Genomic DNA, 25,852 nt, shown 5'->3' on the forward strand with positions numbered 1-25,852 from the left:
ATATCTTTTATATCTTGGTGGTTTTGGATGCTCTGAAAATCATGGTGAGACGGGTTCCCTCCACTGTTGACGTACCAGTCGTCTTCCAGCATCGATTTGAATGTAGAGAGAGGAACCAAGTCGTCCCTGTTTTCTCCACCGCCACTACTACCACCGTTGTTCCTAGTCCAAGAAACTGCATCTCCTTCCTCGCCCTCTTCTTCCATCCAGACTACGCCATTAAGCCTAGACAGCATTTTTTGTGCTTGCCTTTACTTTCTAGGTTCTTTCAGAGGATTCCAAAGGGGAAAAGACAACAAAGATGAACAGAAAAAAAAATAAATAAAAAAGGAAGGAGAACGAACAAGTTGCAGAGCGGAAAGGGAAAAAGCTTTTCAGAGCTCAGAACACCATTACGAGAGGTGTAAGTAGATAGCTTTGAACGTTACTCTCAGACACAGTGTGTGCCTCAGTGTTTGTGTTGTTATGTATCTCTCAGTTGAGTTGCTGCTTTGGTTGTTTAACAACCTCATCCAAATCCAAAATTACCCCTGTTCAGGTGACTTAATTACTCATGTCATTTTCTATAATTTAAAATTGCTTCAAAATTTGGCTTTAGATTTTGTTTTCCTTTTTCCTGAAAAGAAAAAAAAGGTGGTATTGTTATAATTATGGAAAAATTTTTGCTGCTGCAACCCATGGTAATAGTTAGAGAAATGGTATCTAACGGCAAGTTCGAAAATATCCATTTTGGGTGAATTTTTTCATCTCTACCTCTGAGATTTCATTCCCTTTATGCCAAGGGTTGTAGTTACCTAATTGTAGTTGGGTTGCAATCAAGTTTCGTTCTATAATTATAAGGTATTCAAATATTTATTTTATTTTTTTAAATAAAAAATGATATTCTATGATAATGATCATAATCCCCAAACAAAGTCTCTACACAGCAAACAGCATTTTTATAGGACCATTGAATGATAATAAGATGTGCTGACTCGAGTCCAAAATCAATCACCTTGAGCGGTGATGGATGAAGGGCTGATTCCCATAGACTACCAACCACGATAGCAGGTAAATATTTACCAATCTGAAACGATTGATATGGATCGATATCAGCGTCAACCGATGCCGATCCATGCATGGTAGTGGCCACACGGTGTTGGCCTGTTTAAACAGCAGTCCAGGTCGAGATAAGGAAAAAGAGAGGAACCTCAAAATGGAAAAGGAGTGGGAAAAAAAGCAGCCTTACGTTTTGAGATTTAAAAAAGGCAAACCAATTTTTAAGGGTTGTTTTCAAATTCGCCAACGTTGCATGGGATTGATGATGGCCTTTTTGGCATTTTCTCGAAAAATGAAACAAACGGGCTTTTGTGTGAAGATTGAAGAGGGGTCGCCACATTTGGAAGCGATTGTAAAATGGGTCCTCACTGTCGAGCTTCAAATTTCTGTCTTACCCTTCATTACCCTTCATTTCTTACCCCTTCTTACCCAAAAAAAAAAAAAAAAAATCTCAATGGTTCATATAGTCATTTGAATGAGTTAGGAGTCATTTTGCCACCCTTCATGTTTGAGCACAGTAGTTATGATAAAAAAGCTTTATTTTTTCAAAAGAAGAAGATCGATCGTGAAAGAACATCCAATGTTGTTGGCAATCTTATTATATATATATATATATATTGAATTAGATATTGATAAATCTTATTATAATTGTATTAGATATTGAACGTCTATTTGAATAGTTTGTGAAAATCATTGTTTAACATTCGGGATGAGTTGAAGGTAAAAAGATAACAACGATTGGCTGCAATTGTTGTAGTCTCATCATTAAACGAAATAGGATAAAAGACTAGTAGTTTGAAGATTGATCCTACCAAATTGGCTAATTCAAGAGGATCCAATTTTTATTTTCGAAACAGTGGATCTCACGAAGGTTCAAAACTCGGAATTGGGTGTTAGATAGGTATCCATTGATTATGATTTGATTTTAATCCAATGTCTATTGATTCTAATTTGATTTTTGAATTGGACGTCTGAAAGGTACCCATTGATATTGATTTGATTTTACGAGAAAAGAACCCTGCCAAGGCCACCAGACTAGTGTTCTCTGCATCCATACATAACTAGCTATGAAAAGACCCAATTGCCCTGACTCTACCTCCAAACACATGAGAATTGAGGACAACCGAAAATAGGGACATCTTTCACAGTCCGTTCTATGTATCTGAACGTGAAAAACACAAGTGGACATGATAAATTTTTGGACCAATATAACCTCCAATAATACCATCGATCCATATCAACATCTGCAATACTTCCCAGTCGATACCTAAATACATGACGGCGGAGTCCTGTCTCTCATAAAAATAAGGTCAGTATCGTAAATTTAAGTTGCTAAAACTAGAAAGAGGAAGCGTTATTTATTAAAAGCCAGAGAAAGAGAGAGGCGTTGCCGGGTCTTGGAATAAATTTGACTGAGGGAAAAGGGAAGGAAACCCAAGTCTCTCGTGAGTCCTCTCATATTCACCGCACCTAATCCCCAATCAGAACTGCTTTCCTACTTTTTTCCTCTCTTGTTTTTTCCAGCGAGATTTCCTCCTCAACTTTCTTACTAACCAACTTACTTACACTTGTCACTCTTCCAAGTAACCGTTTCTTCTTCAATTTGAAAAACCAAAAACCAATCCCATTTTCCCATTTGTTTATACTCCACCACCATCGATGATGCATGGTCTTCAGTGTTGGTAATTGGTATAGTAGCGTGAACCCTTACCCACCTACCTAGATTTCTGGGTTTCTTCCCCTTTTTTCCCCTTCTTTGTTCAATTTTCGTTTCAGTAATCAGTACCCCTTTTGTTCTTTCTGTTATCGTTTATTTTGCTCATCGGTTACTGAAATGTAGTTCTTTACATTTCAAGGAATATGACAAGTGGCGCACATGCAATGTCATCATTAGAGAATAGGTTCTTAACCCATTTTCTCATTAATTACAGGAAACGTATGAAACCTAATCATGTAATCTAACTCCCTCACGATTTGAGTGTTTTATTTATTTTTTATATTAAATAATAAGTATCCAAAATTTCTACTTGACTAGTCGCGTGGTCCATACTAACTCTACAACCTTTACCGAGAGAAGTAAAAAGAACTAAACACTCAATGTGAATGACCTAAAAGAGACAAGAGAAGTGAAATTAGAATCACACATTTTCTAAAATGAAGGTCCCTTACTATCTCGACTATCCCTTTGAGGTTCATGATTCCATGTGAGTGACCTAAAAGAGATAAAAACAGTGGAACTTAGAATCATACTTTTTCTAAGGTGAAGGTCCTTTACCAACTCAATTATTCTTTTGAGGTTCACGATTTGAGCGAATATCTAAACCTAAACGGTTAAACCTCACATGCTATTAGGGTTTTAATGTATTGTATTGATACAGATCAAGACCGTATTGAGTTGTAGTTGGAATTAAAAGAATAACATTTTTTTAATCCGAAACTGGTCAACTTGAATAATACCAGAGTTAGAAAATCTGAAATTGGGATACGGATTGATCCAACCAATTCTGATTTGGATTGAGTCAAAACTAGTCATGATTAGTGAGGAATCAGTGAGAATTAGCCCAAACATACCCTAACTTTATTTTTTTTGAAAGGAGTCTAGCCAAAAAAAAAATATCATCAGAGCCTAATTGGGATCGGCCTTGATTAGGACCAATCCGATCGTCATTTTTGAAATTAGATTTCCACAAAAATCTCCTTTAAGATGGTTTAATCAGGGCTGATGAGGCATGGCCACACAAGGGCATGATTAAATCTTATATGAGATAAGGGCATTTTGAAATCCCTTATATTAATGTTTTGATATGGTCCCCCAGCCAATTGAATGCCTAAGATACCCACGCCCCACCTCAGGCTGTGCCCATGCATGTAGACCACCACCTTAGAGATTTGGGTTAAAAAAAATTGGTAATTTACTATTGCAGCTTGGTGGAAAGGGTTTGGCCAGGTGAGGCCCAAATTAACTTTGGCGCTTGCTGGAAGGAAAAAGAAACGAACGACTCAGTTTATTTTATTTTGAACAAAAATTATCTATTTATTGAAAGGAACTCTTTTTGGTGCACACGTTTTTCTTGTATTCAAACTTGTTTCTAGACATAGAAATAAGTATAAATTTCTATTTATGTTTCAAAAAATAGGTGAAACGAAACAAGTTTCTCAAAATAGTTTTGAGATGTTTTTTATTTCTAAAAATACAATCACACTGTGCTTAAGTTCCAAATAATTCAAAACCACCCAAAGACTAGCCCATATACTCTGCTTTTTCTGTTTTCCCTTACCAATCCTGGAGACTGGAGAGGATCTGAGCATTTATTTAACTCATGATATCGGTATTGGTCTGGGCCAATATCAATAGCAATATTGATCCTTATATGGATTGGTTAATACAGGTTTTATTTATCAATATATCACATTGGCATCAGTATCAGGTACCAATGATGGCGATAGGTATCGGCATCAGTATAGGATTGGTCATGACTGATATCGATACTTGATCAATATTGTAATAGTGGTTTCGATACAAGGGTAAAATGATCCAGAATACAAAGGTATTGGTATTTTGAGAGGCAAAACTATCTGATCCAGCCTAATCACAGATTTGTATTATTAATAATATCAATGGAAACCGATACATTTACTAATATTGATATTGATACTGATACTGATACCTAAAACCATGGTGTCCGCGGATATATGCATTGCCTTTACCGTTGATCCACAGCCAGGCCATCTGCAGCCACCTTCCCTGTGCCAGGGGCTGCTCAGTTATCTCTTAATGTGGCAGTGGCCATCTCTTTGATGAAGTTAGTTGGGGATACTCTGACAGTCTGATGGGATCATTAAGTAAACAATACTTGGGAGAGTTTGGGACTGAAAGAGAATGAATGTAGTCTTTATTATTCCTCTTGTAGCTCGTGACAATGAACTTCCCATTGGACCCATTCATGTTTCATAGTATTAATTAGATGAAATGGAAAGCGCATAGAGGCATATAGCCCCCCCCACGGCCCACCTAATTAGCAATTAATCATCTATTTCCTTTGTTTAAATATAAATATATACTGTGGGGGTTAGGTTGGGTTGGGTTGGGTTGAGATAGGATCTGTTGCTCGTACGATCAACATCTAACACCTATTTTTTTTTCTATCATTACAAGGATAAAAAATGGTATATTTAAAAACAAAAAGAACAGATATTGGATGCTGACTTGTACGATCAAGTGATCGTATGAGTAGCTGATACATTTTCCGTTGGGTTTGGTTTGTATTTTTTCAACTCCATTTTGGTCCCATAATTAAAGTTGTTATCTGGGTGTTTTGGATAAAGGAGTAACTGTAAAGTAAATACAAACATTACAGAGGGAATGTTGTGCAGGGCAGTTCTACTCAAATCAAGTTACGACAGAAATAAAGACGAACAAGGAACAACACCAAAAGTTTCAGGTTCAGTCCTTGTTGAGATTATCTATCAATGTTCCCCACTCCCACTCCCACTCCCACTCCACTATTTACCTGGTTCTAACAGTTTAGTAGAAACAAAATTCAAATAAGACAAACGGAAAAAGCCATAAATACAACATTAAATGAGTTCGTTCTATTCTGCATAAAAAACTTTCTTTCTCCAAAAAAAAAAATCTCCCTTTCTTTATCCCTGTGTGGGTATAATCAATTTACTAATCTAATCAAGCTATGAGCAATATTCTTTTAATGCGAAGAGAACGTTACCCAATAGCACACATATATATTAACACCTATAGTCAATGAGAGAAGGTGTAGAAACATCTTGAGCGGCGGGTAGTTTGGTCTATTTGAGTTAGTTGTCTTGGCATAGATACATGCTATATGGTAACAATCTTTATATCTTCCCATTGTTTATGAGAAAAGGCTGGGCACTCTGTTTATTTACCACAAGCTAGTGGATCAATGTTTTTCATATCAATTCCCATTGATTTCTATTAGTTTTGGCCAACTCAAGCCAATTCCAATAAGGAATTAACACTAATTGATTCGATCCCGATTACATTTTTTAAAATCATGCTCAAGGTGGCATTGTTATACTTCCTATCCTTATACAAGATAAAATATAAAATAAAAAAATGAATGCTGACAAAATATAAATGGTGAGTCATATGGTAATAAAATATATATAAAAAAAATGAATGCTAACAAAAATATAAACGGTGAATTATATGATTTTGTTGAGAAGGTCATACAAAATATTGGTGCAAGTTTTGCTCCACTCATGGGAGAGGGTTCATTTCACCCACCCATTTGCATGTTTTTGGGATATGGGTGATCCATGGGACCAATGGTGGTTCAGCCTATTTAGAGGGATAGGCTTAGACTACCTATTGCGAGTGTAGTTAGGACTTAGGACTAGGTGGACGACTACAAGTGGTCTCTATGCCTACTGCAGTCACATACACATGAGAACACAATTTGCTCAAAGTTGTGGAAGAAATCAATGTGGGGGATTGCAGAAGACCATAGAAGACCAATTTTATTCGTGGGACCAATCTTCAAATGCGAGGGATAAAGGTTCGTGATCAATATTAATACTTCTCTACTCCCATTTATAGTTCATGTAATGAGTATACCTTATTAATTATCATAGATATGCTTAATCTATATATTTGTGTTATAATCAATGTGAGGGAGAGATTCTCCAATTTATTTTCCAAAAATTACTTCGTCTCCTACTACGCGAAATCGATAATGCGAAACTCTTTGCAAACAAAATTCTAATTAGAAAACATTCTTTATTTCCTTATTGTTTCCAATCAAAGTCTTTGGTTAGTAGTCATTTTTCTAATTTTTTTTTAACAAAGTTGTACGCTTGGGGTCTTTGATTCAATCTCTCTCTCTAGGTTGGGGAGGCCCGTGGATTCTGATTCTGAAGGCCCACCAGATAACCAAAGCCGTTGGGATTAAAGTTTACAGAAATCATGACGTCGACCTCTAGGCAATAAAAAGGAATCCAATCATTGGATGATGTCACGTGTATCAGCAAGTAGGCGTTAAAAGCCTGAGTACAATTAAGAAGCCTATAATCCTTTGGAAGCGTGACATTCATTAAGAGGGGTACTTTAATGAGACTGCAACTCTTATATCTGATTGGTCATTGCCTAAAACAAACAGAGATGCTCTTCCATATAAATTATCTACAGACACTTCATTCATGAATCACATTTTGAAAGTTTTTCTCCAAAGATTCAATTTCTCATCCACAAGATCCCTGAATTCCGTCGCTTGCATTTGTGGGCTAATTTGGAACGACAGTCATGGATTTAAAAAATAGTAATACATTTTCTGTAGTTTGAGAAAATAATGAAAATGAACGACTGTAACCATATTCTCCATTGATAATAAAACAGATCTCATTACATCATAAACGAAGACATTTTATCAAATCATGTAAATCCTTACATTGTGTGATTATATTTTTACAATTTCCATTCTTTTTTTGCAATGTTGTAAGTTTACAGTGTAAGGAATAAACTGTTCTGATATATACCTGTAATGTTGGTTTTTATTGATGTTACATGCATTAATAAAATATCGAATGGATTATTCTTCATTGAGTTGAACCATTAAGCTAATGTCTTTAAAAGTGGCTTGAGAATATAGAGATCTACATATGTCTCAAAGACCTAGTTTTCTATACTAGGAGAACCAAATCAATAGTTTGGTATTATGCTTTTAAAACAAAGTTTTTTTTTTTTTGCCGTAAAAGGTATTGGACAGTTGATCAATGGCAATAGGGTGGATGAGGGTTTCATCACTATGACCATAAGTTATAGGTTTATTTAATGTGTTATTTTTTGTATTCCGATTGGATCAATTCGGATTAGTTGGGTTGGATTAGTGTCGATTTTGATCCAATCAATAATCTCTACTGTTGAACAATAGTAGAAAATACACCTCAATATACGGCATATAACTATCTAATGTTACAGACAATAGAAAATTATCAATCCAAATCGCCTGGAAACATATATATAAGGAGTTGATATCATACATGTGATCACATGAAATATACATTTCCTTATAGGTCATTTCTTGATCTAAAGATCAGCCTGCCTTGAAAACCTCACAGGTAGAAAACTTTGATATTAATCAACACTTGGCAAACTACCCTTTTCTTGAATTAATATCTTACTTCGGCATACCGCCTATGGCTAACTGCCACTTCTATGGATTTAGGTTAAATACCACCATAAATCACGAACTTTGACAAACCGCCTGTGGTAAACCACCACTTTTTTGGACATAGGCTAAATACCACCATACATCACAAATTCTGACAAAATATCGTCAATTACCTTGGCTAAACACTGTCAATAAATCTTAACAAGCACAGCCTTTAAACTTTGGTTTTTACCACCATGATATCTTTGGTTAAATGAGATCATAAAACTCCCACTAACCAAGCATGTCAAAAACCTCAACAACACCAATGTCAGAAAATATGGCTCTTGAGTACTTTGTCGATAAACTTGGATGACCATCACCTTTGGGCAAATGTCACCTTTACCTTGGGAAACACACAATTGAACTGAATGTACCACTTTGGTGGGTTTCACTCATTCCTATCATGTTTTCCACATTAGAGATGAATATATGTACAGAAGTGTATGTTTTAATGTGTTTCTTACACAATCAGAGACAACACAAACAAATGAAGCATAAATATACATAAATAATTCAGAGAACAAAATTTAAGATAAAATCAATTCAAAATTACTCCAAAGTCATTATAAACTTAATAGGGCAATAAAATTGTTCATATTTCCCTTCAGTTGTGCTTTGTTCAGCAACAACACCTGTTTGGGTTTCCTGAGAGCTAAAACCAGATCAAGCAACCCCAAGAATCTCATGTATGAATCATACACACCAAATAACCGGGCTAGAAAATTTAATATGTACACCTAGTAGATAAACTACACAATAAATGTACATCTAGCAGATAAAACACCTGTTATTGCCCTATTATAAACTTAATAGGGCAATAAAATTGTTCATATTTCCCTTCAGTTGTGCTTTGTTCAGCAACAACACCTGTTTGGGTTTCCTGAGAGCTAAAACCAGATCAAGCAACCCCAAGAATCTCAGGTATGAATCATACACACCAAATAACTGGGCTAGAAAATTTAATATGTACACCTAGTAGATAAACTACACAATAAATGTACATCTAGCAGATAAAACACACGAGTCACAACCGTAACTACATTCCTATCCTTTGGGCTAAGAATATACTGGTCCTCTTGTAAATCCAAATTTACTGTGAAAATACAATTACTTTTATCACATGTGGGTTTAGAAACCTCTAAGTTATAGTCCTTTCCATACATATATTTTCTTTAACTTGGGTGACATCACCTTTGGGCAAATGTCACCAACTTTGCTGCGCTTGGAAAAACATGAAATAATAGGATGTGCCACTTTGGTGGATTCCATCAAATCTTTTCATAGCTTCCTAGAAATATACTGTGCAGTATAAAATGTGCGGAATCTCATACCCAGTTTAATTCTAATATATTTATCCATCATAGGGTGTTTCAAACAAAACATTCAAGTACAAAATGACATGAATATGAATTTACTATATATTTCAGCCATAAATCATTATTCAATATCATGATAATAATAAATCAATGCAAAACTCCAAATAATTCTTTTGCATGAAAAACAATATAGAACACTGAATTTATTCTCCCACTAGCAACCTAGTATACTGACCTTCTACTAGTAACATCCTCCCACTAGCAACCTAGTATACCGAATTTATTCTCCCACTGGTCGAGCCACATAAAATAGCTTAAGATCCATACTTTTATTCTCCCACTTGGTTCGACCAGTCATAAATTAATCCATTTATTGGAGAACACAATTCGTTAAATGTGACATACATATAAACTTGTTCACATATGCCCAAAAACAAAAGAAACCAAACATTTATCAATTAATGTTCATAAATAGGTTTTCAGAGAACAATGGCAGTGTTTAAGAACTTGGTATTGGATTGATCAAAATCGACACTAATCCAACCCAACCAATCCGAATTGATCCAATCGGAATACAAAAAATAACACATTAAATAAACCTATAACTTATGGTCATAGTGATGAAACCCTCATCCACCCTATTGCCATTGATCAACTGTCCAATACCTTTTAGGGCAAAAAAAACTTTGCTTTAAAAGCATAATACCAAACTATTGATTTGGTTCTCCTAGTATAGAAAACTAGGTCTTTGAGACATATGTAGGCCTCTATATTCTCAAGCCACTTTTAAAGACATTAGCTTAATGGTTCAACTCAAGGAAGAATAATCCATTCGATATTTAATTAATGCATGTAACATCAATAAAAACCAACATTACATCACTAACCATTAAACATAATCAAAGTGTCAACTGAACTACAATCTCAACCTTTAGGTCTGGAATGCACTAGTCCACTCAAAAACTACAATGACCGTGGGAGCTCTTCAACTTCGAAAATTACTATCACTTTTGGATGCATAACAACTTCTAGGTTAAGGTCTGCCTAGAGTACACTTGCATTTATGCATGTCTTTGATAATGTCGCCTTTGGGTAAACATTACAATGTCGCATTTGGGCAAACATTACCTAATTCCTGCTAACAATTTTCTATGTCTTTGAATAAAAGATAAAATCTTTGAATTGTAAACCTATTACAGTAATCTTAGATTTTACCACTTTGGTGGGTTCCATCAATTCCACTGCAATAGCTTACAACTACACCTGGTAGCTTAAATTTGTGGGTTATTTAAACATGAACTAAATATCAATTTACATGTAAAAGAACAAGCATGTAACTGTTAACAAAATAAACATTACAATGCTCAATTATCAATTACTTCAAGAGTGTCAACCGGAACTTCATACTAATCCACTCAAGTTTCTGCAATTACTGCGAGACTTCTTCTAACTTTCGAAAAGTACCGCCATCTTTGGATGGACAACATCTTCTAGGTTGAGAAATCCCTATTCTGTTTTTCACTTGCTTTAACTTTAACCTTTCTTTGATAATGTCACATTTGGGTGAACATTAGCAACTTTGCTACCAATCATTATTCTCTGTCTTTTCAAACAAAGAAGACTTTGATTTGTATTCTATTACAATAAGGTTGAACTTTACCACTTTGGTGGATTCCACCCAATCTTATTGTAATAGTCTACAAATTCATTCCGGTAGCTAAAAGTGGGATTGTTTAAGCATGAATAAAAATATTCATAAACAAAAGCATGAACTACATTACCAAGAATAACCAAGTTCATATTCTGATATGCAAGTAATGTATGAGTTGATTTTCTTTTATTTCTTCCAATTAATAGGAAAATCATAAAGAATCATTAACCACCCATACTTGTAACTTATACAAAACAAATCATAAAAGTTGATCAAAACTAGGCTCATAATATATCAAAACGAAGAGCACGAAAAACTGGACTCAACGCAAAAAATCAGGGTGAAAAATTCTTCACCGTTTGCCCGTACGAGCCATTTGAAGTTGCAGAACTAAAAATAGATCAAAATCAATCTAGTTTCCCAAACCAACCGGTTCGGCCAACCGGTCTAATCCGGTTCAGGCATATTGATTACGGGTCAAAATCTGGGTCAATTGGTCAACGATCCGATCAACCTTTGACCGAGTCAAACAGAGTTGGTCATGAGTTGACCCACTACACCCCGGGTTAACTCGGTAGGGTTTCCGAGGTGACCCGACGATGACTTTCCGCCTTTTTCTTTTTTTTTGAATTTAAAAAAAAAACTTTTTTTTTCTCTCTCCTCCGGCAGCCGATTTCCGGCGGCGCGTGCCAGCGTGTTCGGAGGTTTTCGGTGACTTGCGGCATACCGCTGCGACCGTCTTTTTGTGCTCTACAACTTTCGTGAAGAAAGTTTTCCCATATGAGATCTTTAAGTAATAGTAAAATTATGATTTTCATGATTTGGGACACAAACCCTATACAAAATCAATTTTCGTTGATTCTAACACTGTAAGGGTTGCCTCTGATACCAATTGTTGGGGATTCTTTACCATATTAAACATATGAATAACCCTATAGTATTTAGAATACAAGAATCATCAACCAATCATAAAAGATTAATCATAGGTGTAGTCCCTAAACCAAGAACAATAAAGTATCCCATCTTAAAATACATAACCATATAGATTTACTATATCTATAATAATCAATGGAACAACCATGACATGAACCATAAATGGGAATAAAGAAGTACCTGTGTCCCATGAACATAGATCATGAACCTCTGTCCCATGTGGTTAAACATTACTCCCATGAAGATGACAATGACGAACTACGCAAGTGGAGTCCTTCTACTGAGATCTTCTGCAGCCTCTTATTCTAGGGTTTTCTTTCTTTCTGTGCACTTGCTCTTGTGAGAAAGCCGTGCTCCCAAAACCAATAAGGCATTAAGTAAAGTAATGGCTGCAGGGACCGTCAGTATTCTATTTATAATAGAATCCCTAAAACTCTATTCCACTCTCACAATGGAAAGAGTTAGAAGTTTCCTAATCAGAGTGGGTCTAAAATTGCTTGGGCCCAATGGATCAATCGATATCAGTTAAGCCCACATAAAAATCCTAACATCCATATCCGGTTAGAAAATATCCAGATCCAAACACATCCAGGGGAGTGATAGTAAATTCCCCTAATTTGAATTTAATTTATATGCAATCCATATTTCTAACAATGGGATGTTGCAGGAGCCCTTCTTGGATTGATTCCTGCTTCTCTAGTTTTTTATCGGTACAATGTGAATGTCTCTAAAACTTGTATAATCTTCAAGGAGTTTCCATTAACCAAATCCTCCACATAATTTTTACTAATCTGTTTATGACACACAAAATCCCATGTATCAACTTGGGTATCTGAACGGATGGGAGACGGGAAAGTGTGCTGAGAGAGAGGGAAAGGGAGAGGGAGTGGAGAGAGAGAGTCAGTCCGGCAACTTGCAGAGTTACCTCCATTGGTGCCGGAGCAAGAACAAGGGAGAAGCACGATGCACAACACTGTGTATACAATTCCTTTCCAACCCTCTAACCCATGGACTTTTTTATTCTTTAATGCATTAAAAACCCCTTTTTTTGGTGAAATTACATCACTTGTCCCTATGTCATGGTTAAAAAGCAACTATCCAATTAGGGCATGTTTGTCTGAACAAGTCTCCGTTCTCATCCTTCTGTGTTATTTAAAAAAAAAAAGCAATCCCTTATTCCCTCGACTTCCATGAACAATAGTTGGAAAACCCAAATGGGGTTTTTTATTCTTCTCCTCATCTTGCTTTGTTTCTCGATTCCATCTGAAACTAAATTTGATTCTCTCGAAGCCAGTGAAAACATTGTAGGAAGGAAAGCTAATTCTACAACTTTCATAGATTTGAAAGATGGCCCAGAATCTGTAGTCTTTGCGGTTCAGCTCTCAGATCTTCATTTCAGTGTTTTCCATCCTGAAAGAGCACTTGATTTTCAGAGGCTCGTGGGCCCTGCTCTTGCCATGATAAACCCATCTCTTGTTCTGGTAACTGGTGATCTAACAGGTATATGTTCCTTCTCTACTATATCTCTGTTCCTCTGCTTCTTCTTCTTCTTCTTCTTTTTTTTAGTCCTCATTTAGTTATTTCAGTGTTACAGGAATTATGGGTTCACTCTATCTTAGTATCTTATCCTATCAAAGAAATTAATGGAGGGTGGTTCATGGTTCAGCTCTTTGACCTCATTCTTTAGAAATAAGATCCTTCCTGTGAATTTTTACCCAAAAAAAAGAAAAATCCTTCCTGTGAATTCTGTAACTGACCTATCTTTGGAAATTGGGAAAGAAGATGTCGGTCTCCTTAAATGTATGCAGGGGGTAAGGTTTTGTACATTTGCCCCTCCCAGACGCTGCAGTAGCGGGAGCCTCGTGCACTGGGTTGCCCTTTGTTAGGATTGATGGTCCAGGTTGGGCATGATCCTGTTTATACAAAAACCAGTGCATAAATATCCAAGAGTAGCTCTGCACAAACCATAAATAATAGTTACTTGGATTAGAAAATTCTGAGTGCCACCTTTAGTACCTTAATCTATGGTAGACATTATGTACCCTTCTTGGGCATGATTTTTAAATATAATTAATATATCCGTACTGAAATCCAAGGATGAAAAGCTATCATCCCCCCTCCTCCCAACTCACCTCTTCTCTTCTTCTTTCAGAATAATTAGGTGAGAAACTTTCACAGTAGTTATTTTTCTAAAGGTGGACATAAATACACTGGCATATGCATGTGTCGATGCTTCCTTTGTGTCCACATTCATACAAAAATATTTGTACATGATTGCATAAATCTGTATCGTTGAATAGATGAAGGTATGGAGTTCTGAACACCCTTTCCATCTTTGAGCCTTTTAATTCTGTTTTTCATTGACCTTCTTGCTTCCCTCTTTTTATATGTCTGACCAGATAGCAAAAGTAAAGATCTGTTAACAACGAAACAATATGAAGAGGAGTGGATTGAATACCAGAAGGTTATGGAAAACGTTGTTGAAAGGAGTGGACTTGACAAGAATATCTTTTATGATCTTAGAGGAAATCATGATAAGTATGGTGTACCAGTTGTTGGTGGCTCATTTGATTTCTTTCCAAATTATAGTATCAACGGACAACTAGGAAGAAGTGGGAATGTTCACAGCATCACTATACAGGTGAATGGTTTTCTTTAAGATACTTTAAATAGGATGCTTCTTTAATGGTGCCATTGTATGTAGTGCACACTTTTACTTAGTGATCTTGGCAAAGTAATTGTCTATCTTATTTCAGTTTTTGTGGACTCCTAGAAGCTGCTGTTGAAGCTTTGAACCCTAAAAGGAAGGTGGAAAATTTATTGTGTGGAGATGTTGTATAATGCTATTTCTCTACTTTCCTTGTCAAAGCTTTCTTGTGCACTCAACTTGTCATTTTCTATTGAGCTTTGGAAACTAAGCTGAGTACTGAATTTTCCAATCCCAATTTAGTTTGAAACTATTCATTTCAGACCTTCTCATTCCATGAGATTTATGTTTTCCGGACCTTGGGTCTTACATTTTCTTCTTCTATATCTCCCTTGGGTAATTTTTTAATTATATCCTATTGGTTATTTTAGGTAATGCTATAATTGGGTACTCATAGAATCCCACATAAAAAAATGAGAAATACTTGAAAAGCTTGATCAACTGTTCCCCATTTTTTGAGTTAAAGCATTAACGAATTGAAATTGAATTTGAGTGTCTTAAATGTTTTATTTCTTTAGTGTTTGTATACTAGTAGAACTACTTTAACTCATCTTGACAGGGGTTTGCTGCAACATCTAGAGTGGTGGACGAAAGCATCTGTTTGTCGGGTTTGATAGTACAATGTCTGCTGGTTTACGTGGCCCAACCAATCTTTTTGGGCATCCGACAGATGAACTACTAGTTGACATAGATATGGAGCTCTCGCAGTGGGATTCTCAATCAACAAAAGGGTTAACAAAGATCTCTTTCGGGCACTTTCCACTTTCACTCTCAGCATCTACAGAATCTGGGAAGAGTCTGAAAGATGTTTTTCTCAAACATTCCTTGTCAGCATATGTATGTGGACATCTTCATACAAAGTTTGGTGAGAATTTGAAGCGGCATCATCATTCAGATAACCGTTTCTTGTCATTAGAGAAATATTTCCAGCTAAATATCCACCAAACACTTCAACGGAGTACACCTTTTCAAAAAGATTGTTCTGATGGAGCCCCAAGGATCAACGAATTCTGGGAGTGGGAGATGGGTGACTGGAGGAAGAGCAGGGTGATGCGAGTATTGGCCATTGACGCTGGTCATGTTTCATTTGTTGATATTGATTTTAAGATGGGAGCTAAGAAAACTATAATACTGCCTACATTTCCACTAGATTCATGTTTCATGTTAACAGCTTCATTTCTCCATGAGTATAGATGTTCAACTGACCAATCATCTTTTGAGACTGTCCGAGCTTTGGTATTCTCATCTCTGCCAATTTTGTCAGTAGTGGCAAGAGTCTTTGACTCTAGGCTAGGAAATTTTGATATGGTCATGGAGGCAACTATGAGAAAGCATGAGAACTCTAGCAGAGGAGATCTCTACACTACCCCATGGAACTGGAGAGCCTTTGACGATCCATCTCCTGATCGATTCTGGCTGCAAATAGAAGCAACTGATATAATGGGAAGATCAACATTAAGCAAGTTAAGGCCATTCTCCATTAATGGTCTGACTGCAAAACTTAGTTGGAATTGGATGGAGTTTCTCGTTATGGGTTGTCAATGGGATGTTCTATATTTCCCAATTCTGTGGTTTATTCTTTTGTTTATCCTTTCCATGCTTCTTATTCCCAAAGCACTTCTCATATGCTCAAAGATGCAGTACACATATATGCATTTCATTGATCAAAAAGGCTTCATACGTGGTATATTGTGGGTTCTAACAGAGTTCTGTAGGATCTCGTTTCTATGGTATGGTATGTTGGTGTACTTGTTCTACCTGATATTCTTCCCTTGGTGTTTTGGGAAAGTTTTCACCACAGGTGGAGATGGGGGTTACATGACCTACAAGGGTTGGATTGTGAATATTCCTGGTGAAAGGAGTAGACAAGCTTATATTGGACATCCGGATATAATGGTAGTTATTTTACCTCATCTCTTTTTTGTAGTCATGCCAGCTGTTTTGGTTATGGGAGCTTTTGCTGCCGAAAGAGCAGTTTATCGGCTTTACTTCCTGTCACTATCAGGGAAAAAAGATGATGATTGTACCGAAGAAAGTAGGGGATCACTGTATGGCTATCAAGGCAATAACGGATCAAAGTTTTTCTTTGGTGGGCGTCTGGTGAGAAAATTTCTCATGGTGATTTGCTTGGTCATCTGTTGGACACATTGGAAGGTTAGCTTCACTCCCAGTAATTGTTTCTATATTTTTTTTTTAAGTTTTAGTTTTCTTTTCTTCGTCTCCATTTCCAGTCTTACCCAGAGAGCATTCGTTTTTTTTTTCTTTTGTTTGGTGGAATTACCAAGAGAGCATTCTATGCTTATTTAAAGGGCTATAGGCTCTATTTGTAATGGATCTCATATAGGAGATCTCAAACTAAATTGGACAGACGAGATGGCCATAAACTATTTCATGGAGGTGGTCTAAAGACTCTAAACAGCTCAAGGGCCTATTTCATATTACAACTCTATAGGGGATTGGGAATCGATACCTAGTTGATCTTATTTCTCAGCCCAAAATGACTTGACTTCTATTAAAAATTCACATGGTTATCAGGAAATATCCATTAGATTGTCACATACATGCAATGAAAGCATCCATTATAATATGTATAATCTTTGTTAAACTATAAATTTTCCCATCATTTTGAAAATATTCTGCATTTTATTGAACCCATGAAATTCCTTGGGGTTCACCTAGTCAAGCACTTCTAACCATGTTTCAATCCAACATCCAGATCCATAACTATTTGTTATAGATCATGCGTGCGCAATGAGTTTGCATTTTTAGTGACCATGTGTCATATACCTACTGACCATAACAAAAGAAGTAAAAAAATAAAAAGAAAAAGGAAACAACCCTAGAATTATGAAATATCAGATGGTTACGAATTGCAATAATTGAGTTTGTTGTTCATCTGTTGTTTCCCACCCCTACATCTCCATGCATGTGTGCATCATGTTCTCCAGAGCAGCTGAACTTGTTACATAGGGGTGTGCCCAGTGCACGAGGCTACTACTACTGCAAGGTCTGGGCAGGGGCATATTACGCAGCCTTACCCCCACTTTTTGTGGAGACTATTTCCTTGTTCGAACCTGCAACCACCAGTTTGCAATAGAGCAACCTTACCGTTGTGCTGAGGCCTGCCCCCCTGAACTTGTCACATACTGGTTGCATAATAACCTTGCCCATAAGTTCCCCAAGTATTTTGTAATGGGCTCATATGTTACAAATAGATGACTTATTATTATATTTTGTAGTCTACCATAACCTTGGCTTGTACTCATTTAAGTCTTTGCTTTTTCAATTTTTTAATTTTTTGGGATTTTCTTCTTCATTCCTACAGCTTTGTAGAGTTCTGACAAAAGCGTATGAAATGAACCCATTTCTTCATTCACCGGGATGTTGCCTGCCAATTCCACTCCTCTTGGCTTATGCAGTGTACAAGACTAGGAGAGTTTGATGAGTAGCTTTGATGACAAGGAAGTTCAATGTGTACTGTGTAGCTCTAGAGGTATGATATCATATCACTGGGCTAATGCACAAAGGTTACTGATGGGAAAAGGATATGTGCATGTGTACATAAGGCTTAAAATGTTTTCATGAGTCTCAGATGAAATATGATGAAGAAATGCAGCACATGGAGTTTTAAAATATGGATTGGACATCTTGAGAGTGATTAAATGCAACACACCCTTGTGTTCAAGCCACTAATCTGAAGCATATGGAGGTGCTGGACTTGGGACCCATCTTACTTCCCAAAAAGAGGTGAATAGTGAAGTACCAGGTACCTTAGAGAGTGAAAGTACCAGGTACAAGTAGAAGGTATTTTTATAAACTGAAGTCGGAACTTCTTCATTGTACTACATTTCTAACTTTATTAAATGAGAAATGACAAAAGAATTGGTGTTCTTTGAGTCAACAGACTTTATATGGATTATGGATAAGGAATTCAGCATTTTACATTAAAAACCATCACCATGTGAGCGAGTATGTGACCTTGGTTTTTTTTTTTCTTCTTCTTTTTCCTCTTCAAATCCTTCTGGTTCGCCGATATGTGTGTATGTTTCTCTTGACATTTTACTTGATCAAATTTCAGCATATCTTGATTTTCTGTTAGAAAGAATGACCTGATGTTGAAGTATAAAACCAGTGTTAGGATGTGATGTATTCCTGGATTGTAGAAGACGAACTGTTGAAGCAAACCCATACTGATGTTGAAGCCAACAAACCAAAACAGGTGGAGTCGTATTAGAAGTAGATACTCTCCTTAAGGTTTGAAACGCCCGCTATAGAAGTACAGTTGGGGATTCTTGCATTTTACCTCCAAGATAAAACAACCATTGATCACTGTTTGACTGTACACAAACATTGATCCTTAGGAGAGACAAGTTAGGCTCACTAAGTATGGTTTTGAAGAATGGTTTTATGCATTCAAACAAAACAGAGAAGGAACTTAACAGAGTAGAACCACATCACAGAGAAATATTTTCTCAAAAAGAGAGAGAAACGTATAAAATCCATGTTCAGTGACAGTACTCAGTATATACATATGATGGGTGTCAGTTGCACACATATAGAGGTGTCTACCCACGTATAGATACTTGTATGTATGGGAAAAAAATGTTTACATTATGAAGGGTGTCTTATCATACAGGTATGAGTATGTACATATATGTACCTATGCATATTTGAATTTAATATTGAAAACTCAAGAGGTGCAAAAAGACAAGTATCTCTTAACCGTACTTGAACCCAACCCTGGCCTCAGCCACAGCTCGGCCTGACTCGGTTCAACTCTGTGTACGAGATTCAAAAGCACCCCAGAAAAACCCACACACATGAGACATGGGAGAATTCCTCTCCAAAGGGCTTGTACCCTTAAGTAATAAGACTATATATATACCCTCAATTATACTCTCAAATCAATGTGGGACTGAAACACCTTGGCTTTTAAGCACAAGACATTAATTTTTGCTCAAGAGTTCTGAATTTTCATTCAAAACTTCCTTCCAAAATTTTCGAGCTCTAAACCCAAAAGTTAAATAAAAGTAAAAATGTAAAACTTTGAACAAGGGGATATGTTATAATTTTGAAACTTTGCTTTATAATATAAAGTAAGTACTTTTATATATATATATATATATATATACAACATTTTCCAATATGAAAGATTATCTCCCCCACCCCCTCTAGATCAGGAAGTTGCACGATATTAGTTATCACAGTGAAGACCGGATTTGGATCATTCGTTCATCTGTTCATAACTAAATATCCTGGGTAGAGTCCGGTCCATTCCAAATTCCAATATGATTGGATGGGAATAAAATATTGATAGTCATATGCTGAGAAGTCAAAACGTAGTTTTCTTTTACCACACCTTTTTAGTGTATGCTATCATGTAGTAATGGATGATTTTCTTGTTAGATACGTGTCCATAAAACCTAATTTAATTTGTTTAAGATGAATTGAATTGTGCCATCATTTTATATGCAATTGATTGTTCTAAAGTTATAAATAATGTGTTCTCATCCAGGGACAGAAGTGGATATTTTGTTTACAGGGTTGTCACATTGTATATTTTTGGATATGATCACAAAATTTAATGTGAGTATTCATATTGTACATGTATCGAATTGGATCATCTTGAAAGTCTTGTATGGACCATAGTCCATTGTTTAAGCAATGAGTTTTTAATAGTTATTTGTAATTGGACTTGTGTGTTTTGGTGCATCAACAATTTATGTCCATACTGGTTATATATCGGTGTGTTTGAATATTCATCCGTGAATGAAAGAGATGTCCAACATAGAATCCAATTCCCAAATAGGATGAATATATCAAGAGAGTTAACCAATTGTGATTTGAAACTTCTTAAATTCGGTCGCAATTTTGAAATTATTTACAAATGGATTTAAACATTATTATTAATTATTTAATAATTATATTTGAAAAGTAGATATGAAATTTTTTATGTCCAATCTATGAAATTGTTCTAATGGATTAAGGCCTTTATGGTGTTTCTTTCTAAGGCCTATAAATCCGTCATGCTATCACATTGTTAAGTGGAGAGACTAAATATAATTTATTATATCACTTTAATGTGTTTTAAGTTATATTCATCCGATAATATACTAATAAATAATAGTTTATTTATTGAGATAGAGTTGCACATTTGAGTAAATAGTTGTATTTACTAAAGTGAGTTAGCCTCTAAGTTGATCACTTATGTATGATCATCCAATAAGATCTCACCACTTGACATGTGGACTCTACGTAAAAATTAAAGTTTTGTCTCAATTTTAGAGTTAAGGGGAAGGGAGGAAGCAAAATCATGAGAACCTTTGGGCCTATTTGACATAGAAATGGTAGAAATAGAGCAAAAAGCGTTTGATAAAACTGTTTCGTTTCACTTGTTTTCAGAAATAGAAATTGAAATTTCTACATATTTATGATTTAAGAACTTGTTTTGCCGTTTCCGAAAACGAATTGTGGCCATTCTTTTGCTGGTTACTATCGACTTTCAGAAACATGACTTATCAAACACCTTCAATTCCATTTCTTCTTGAAACAGAAATGGCAAAAACGTTATCAAACATGCTCTTTGTGTTCAATGGACTGAAGCAAGATGTTTTGAACGGAGTACTAAACACCTCCATGGTTCATAAACTCTAACAACTAGACAGGTAGGGTGCAAGGGTAAAACAACATCTAAATATGTCAGTTAATTTCTAAGGTTTTTTTTTCCAAATTCACGTGAACTAAGAACAAACCAACTTTAAAGTTGACCCATCATGACTCATATTTAGAGTTCTCTATTTATAGTTATAAGTTACTTATACCCATCGTCCACAGGCTTAGTTTGAACTAAACTCAAATTCTCAAGCGTAGCCATTTTGCGGCACCATGTGCGTTACTTGGAGTTTTGATAGTGTATTTTGATAAATTTATCAAGATGGTGTTCAGTTTTTAGCCACATGGACAATTGATTTTCGCCAACTAGAGATTGGAGCAGTTGAACACCTTATGGACTAGACGCATGTCAATCTTCGTGTTCAAATCTAATCAAATGCTTCTCATGCATGTTCATGTATTCTTGTATTTTTGAGCCGCCCATGTATGTCTATGCAACCTCTCATTGTCCCTATATTTTCGTAGCCTTATTTTGTCACGTGGTGAATTCTGTATAGAGTAAAACTTTACATGTAATTAGGGGATCTTGGGGTCTAACCAATCCAATCTGTTACATGGAAAATATTAGGTTCATCTAAACGCAATAAAGTAAGAGAGCCTGTTTGACGGTCTATTTGATCATAGGGTGTTAATTGATAAGACCTAATAATCACCATGTGGTAGATCAATTAGGGTGTACATTTTATATACAAATAACCCATGGTATATATCTTGATTGCCTATTAAATTTAAACTCAATCAAAGTTGGTTATGTGGCAATATATTAAGTTTTGAAGATTCGTTATATTTTAGAAAACAAACGGATGGCTATAGTAGGGAAATATATTAAAAAACTAGAGGTAAATAGTTGACATGTAATCATGAGTCATGACCATTGCCTTCCTACTGGAGTTATCAAATTAGACTTAAGTCTCTCTTCACCACGTTCTCTTTGTCCCATAGGGCTCACTACCTTAAAATGTGTCATGCCGCCTTTTATCAATAGCTCATGATCTGAATCCAGATCATATCAAGTTCTCGTACGAGGACTTTCTCATATGGTCCTATGACTAACACCTGGATTCCACTATGGCTAGAGCCCAACGCATTGAAAAGAGTTACTTAGTGGAATCTAGGTCTCCATCACAGGCCTATACAAGAATGCTCTCGTATGAGGACCAGATCCGGATTCCTCTTGATCTTCCTACTTAGATCCAATACATTTAATAATTAGTGCATGCCGAACTGATCTTTAAACCATTGGACTCAGACAGTTGAATAGGTGCTAGGTTAGGATTGACAACTGTAGGTTTCGTGCAGGCGTAGTAGCCACATATATAAAGAACACTTTTCCATCTAATATATCTACATGTATATATGGGAAAAAAGATCCGTACTTGATTGCACGCCCCTTACGCCTAGACACAGGGGGTGGCAAAAAGACCACCCTGCCCCCTAATTGGATGCATGTGCATTTGGCTGGTCCCCATGCTAGCACAGTGGTCACATGACTAAGTAGCAATCCCCAACCCTATGTATATATATGGTGCAAGTCAGGGATGAGGCTCAACCCATGACCTCAGCTCAAACTCGGCCCAAGGTTGGAAATCCCTAATCCAATAATGAGAAAATCTTAGCCCAAGCTTTGTTGGGCTCAATGCAGTCTTGGTGGGATACACTACATTGAGTGTTAATTCATTGAAATATAAGTGTAATAATATCAATGGAGCACACATTATTTTGTGGGTGCCCTTCCAACAATAATAGAATTCTTGTATAAGAACTCAACTTCGTTACTCGTGTGGCTTCTTGTGTACCCTATATCAATTTACTTAGGACCTTTGTTTTTTTGTTTTTTGTAATGAGTTAGAGCCACATATCCATTAAGTTGGGATAAAGTTTTGGATGTTGTTATAGTTGTTGAGTTAGGGCCAGATAAGGGTTGTACATCATTGATCTTTCCTAATCCTGTTAGAGAAAGGGAACTATCAAAGGCCAGAAAAGGGTTGTACCTCATTGATCTTTCCTAATCCTGCCACTTTTGAAGGTTCTTAAAAAAATGAAAGATTCCTATTTCTCTTCACCTATGGTGATGAGAGAATATCTAAATCTTTTGATCAACATAAGAAAATATATTTTCAATCTTGTATTGTAGGTGATCGAAGTTAGTGATGATCCAAGAGTCCAATCATCAAATCACATCACCAACGGTGAAGGAATTATTCCTTCGCCACATGAATCTCTTTTACTTGTCATGGGTTACCCAAGCATTTGTCTTCATAGTACCGGTTTTCTTAGCCATTTCTAGGGTTTGATTCAGGGGGGCAATTCGTTGGGTCCTTCTACATGGCAAAATGAAATGTCCATGTAGGGATTTCTGGATGGCTCATCAATCCAATCTTAACCAAAAAAAAAATTTCTACTATTGACGAATTGTCTGAGACGCCTCTCCCTTCAATCACAACCTTTTTTTTTTTGTCTCCTTCCACTGACTAGAAAAACTCCCCCTAGAACAATATGGAAGTGCTTTGTTTCCATAGTGGCCCACTGTTTTGAGTCACACGGTCAGTTGGTTTTGTCTAATGGAATATTGGATTTGTTCTATACCTTATGGAATAGTCGTATATTAGGTTTCAGGCTCTAATTAAACCAAATACCCTCTTGCGTATGTGTTGAAATACAGTCTTAATTGATGTAGAAAAATGATGAGAAATCTAGAAGAATCACATATTGAACATAGATTTACGTGGTTTGATCAAATTTCTTAAGTCTACAGTGAGATGACATGTTGCTTCACTATCAATGGAAAATACGTTTACGGCACTCATCCTCACCTCAAACTCGGATTGCTTATAAGGAAAGAATCCTCGCTATAAATATATAACAAAAAAGTACAAAATTGCCCTCAGTAAACGATTCTCAAATAATGACGGTCCCCAATTTAGCAAGACCACTGTCATTTGGGAAAAAATCACCAACATTTCGTCGTTTAAACTACGATAATACAAGACATTGTACCCCAACAGTTTGACCTCCATCTAAGGCCACACATAATTGATGCTTTAGTCTTGTAGAGAGGGTTCTCTCCACGAGACCACATCATATCAATGATGTGGTAATTTCAGTAGTTGGATGGATGAGAGATGATCTGAACAGACCACACGACCACCAAATAATAAGTATTCAAACAGATGGTGTTGTCCCCTTCCCCCCAAAAAAATCCTTGATAGCTAGGGTTCTTTGATTTTTAATGATGTGAACAGCGGAAATCACAAGGATTTAGGTACAAGGTGATGGTTTTTGTTTTCTATATATGAAAAACTGGAACTAGACCGATAATAGACCAAAAAGGAGAGTTAAAAGAAACCGATGGTATACTGAAACGATGAAGGGTAAAGGCTGTTAGGATACCCAGAATGTGTCATCCTCTCTCTTTCTCCTTTGAAAAAGACTCTGAGCCTTCCTGTGTGCACTCCAGCTCTATGATTGGTACATGACATTAGCTTATTGAAAGTTGACGGCAAAAATCAGCAAAAAAACCAATCAAATCAAACCCAGCCGATTGATAATCCAGCATTAGCATGCCTTGAAGGGGTGTCACTATTATCTGTACTTGTTCTCAATGGTCATAAATATGAGAAATACTAGACAAGATGTGTATGCATAAAGAGGTCCAACAACATATGGTTAGGTTCATCAGTAACCTGCTCAGGCTTTAGTGAGCATGATTGAAGGTAAACCTTTAAAAGAACTTCTAATCATGGTTCCACATTCAAGTTGAAGCACATGAAAATTTCCATGGAATTGCTGGATCATCATCCTTGGTTAGCTGTGACAAAGGATAGATGCATCTACCAAATCAAACCATCAATGATCCTCAGATAAAATGAAGAAAATATAAGGAGTAACTGAATCCTCAAATTCAAAACCTCACATTCAAAATCATTGGGACAGAATCAAATGCAGCTTAATTAAATGTTCATATCATGACCACCTTGGCTTCATTAAGAACTCAACTGCACACATTACATTAAAAGAGAGAGTTCCTGAACTCCATCTATTATCCTTGATATTGGGCAAGTAAAGCATCAAAGCCTCCTAAAAAATTCATCCCCACATCCTTAGAGCACACATTGCGTTGAAACTATGAAGTTGTTGTTCACCCCATAGCTTTCCAACAGTCTTTCTATTATTTTTAAGTTCACCAATCAATCCACAACCCCATTACCTCTCTCTATGCCATGGCAGGAAAAAAAAAAACTCCTGTTGCTTTCTGGGGGTTCCAGACATCTGAAGTAAAATATATTTGAAATTTATTTCCCTCCTTATGCTTTTTTTTTTCTTTTTTTTTTTTTTTTTTTTTTTT

At 36.2% G+C, this 25,852-nt stretch overlaps 1 protein-coding gene across 3 annotated transcripts; it reads left to right on the forward strand.

Annotated features, from left to right (window-relative positions):
* The first annotated feature begins 13,248 nt into the window (after nt 1-13,248).
* LOC122094308 (putative metallophosphoesterase At3g03305) lies at nt 13,249-18,736 on the forward strand. Of its 3 annotated transcripts, none has more exons than XR_006144718.1 (5): nt 13,249-13,628; nt 14,528-14,769; nt 15,415-16,989; nt 18,161-18,328; nt 18,428-18,736. XR_006144718.1 is itself a non-coding variant. In XM_042665075.1 (4 exons), the coding sequence occupies exons 1-4, from the start codon at nt 13,319-13,321 to the stop codon at nt 18,275-18,277; spliced, it is 2,244 nt and encodes a 747-aa protein (XP_042521009.1). In that variant the 5' UTR covers nt 13,249-13,318; the 3' UTR covers nt 18,278-18,736. The 3 variants fall into 3 exon arrangements, 1 of the variants encoding a protein (XP_042521009.1); XR_006144719.1 differs by having other exon boundaries at nt 15,415-16,731; nt 16,841-16,989; nt 18,161-18,736; XM_042665075.1 differs by having other exon boundaries at nt 18,161-18,736.
* The last annotated feature ends 7,116 nt before the right edge of the window (nt 18,737-25,852 follow it).

This window comes from Macadamia integrifolia, chromosome 11 (assembly GCF_013358625.1).
Source record: "Macadamia integrifolia cultivar HAES 741 chromosome 11, SCU_Mint_v3, whole genome shotgun sequence".
Classification (NCBI taxonomy): domain Eukaryota; kingdom Viridiplantae; phylum Streptophyta; class Magnoliopsida; order Proteales; family Proteaceae; genus Macadamia; species Macadamia integrifolia.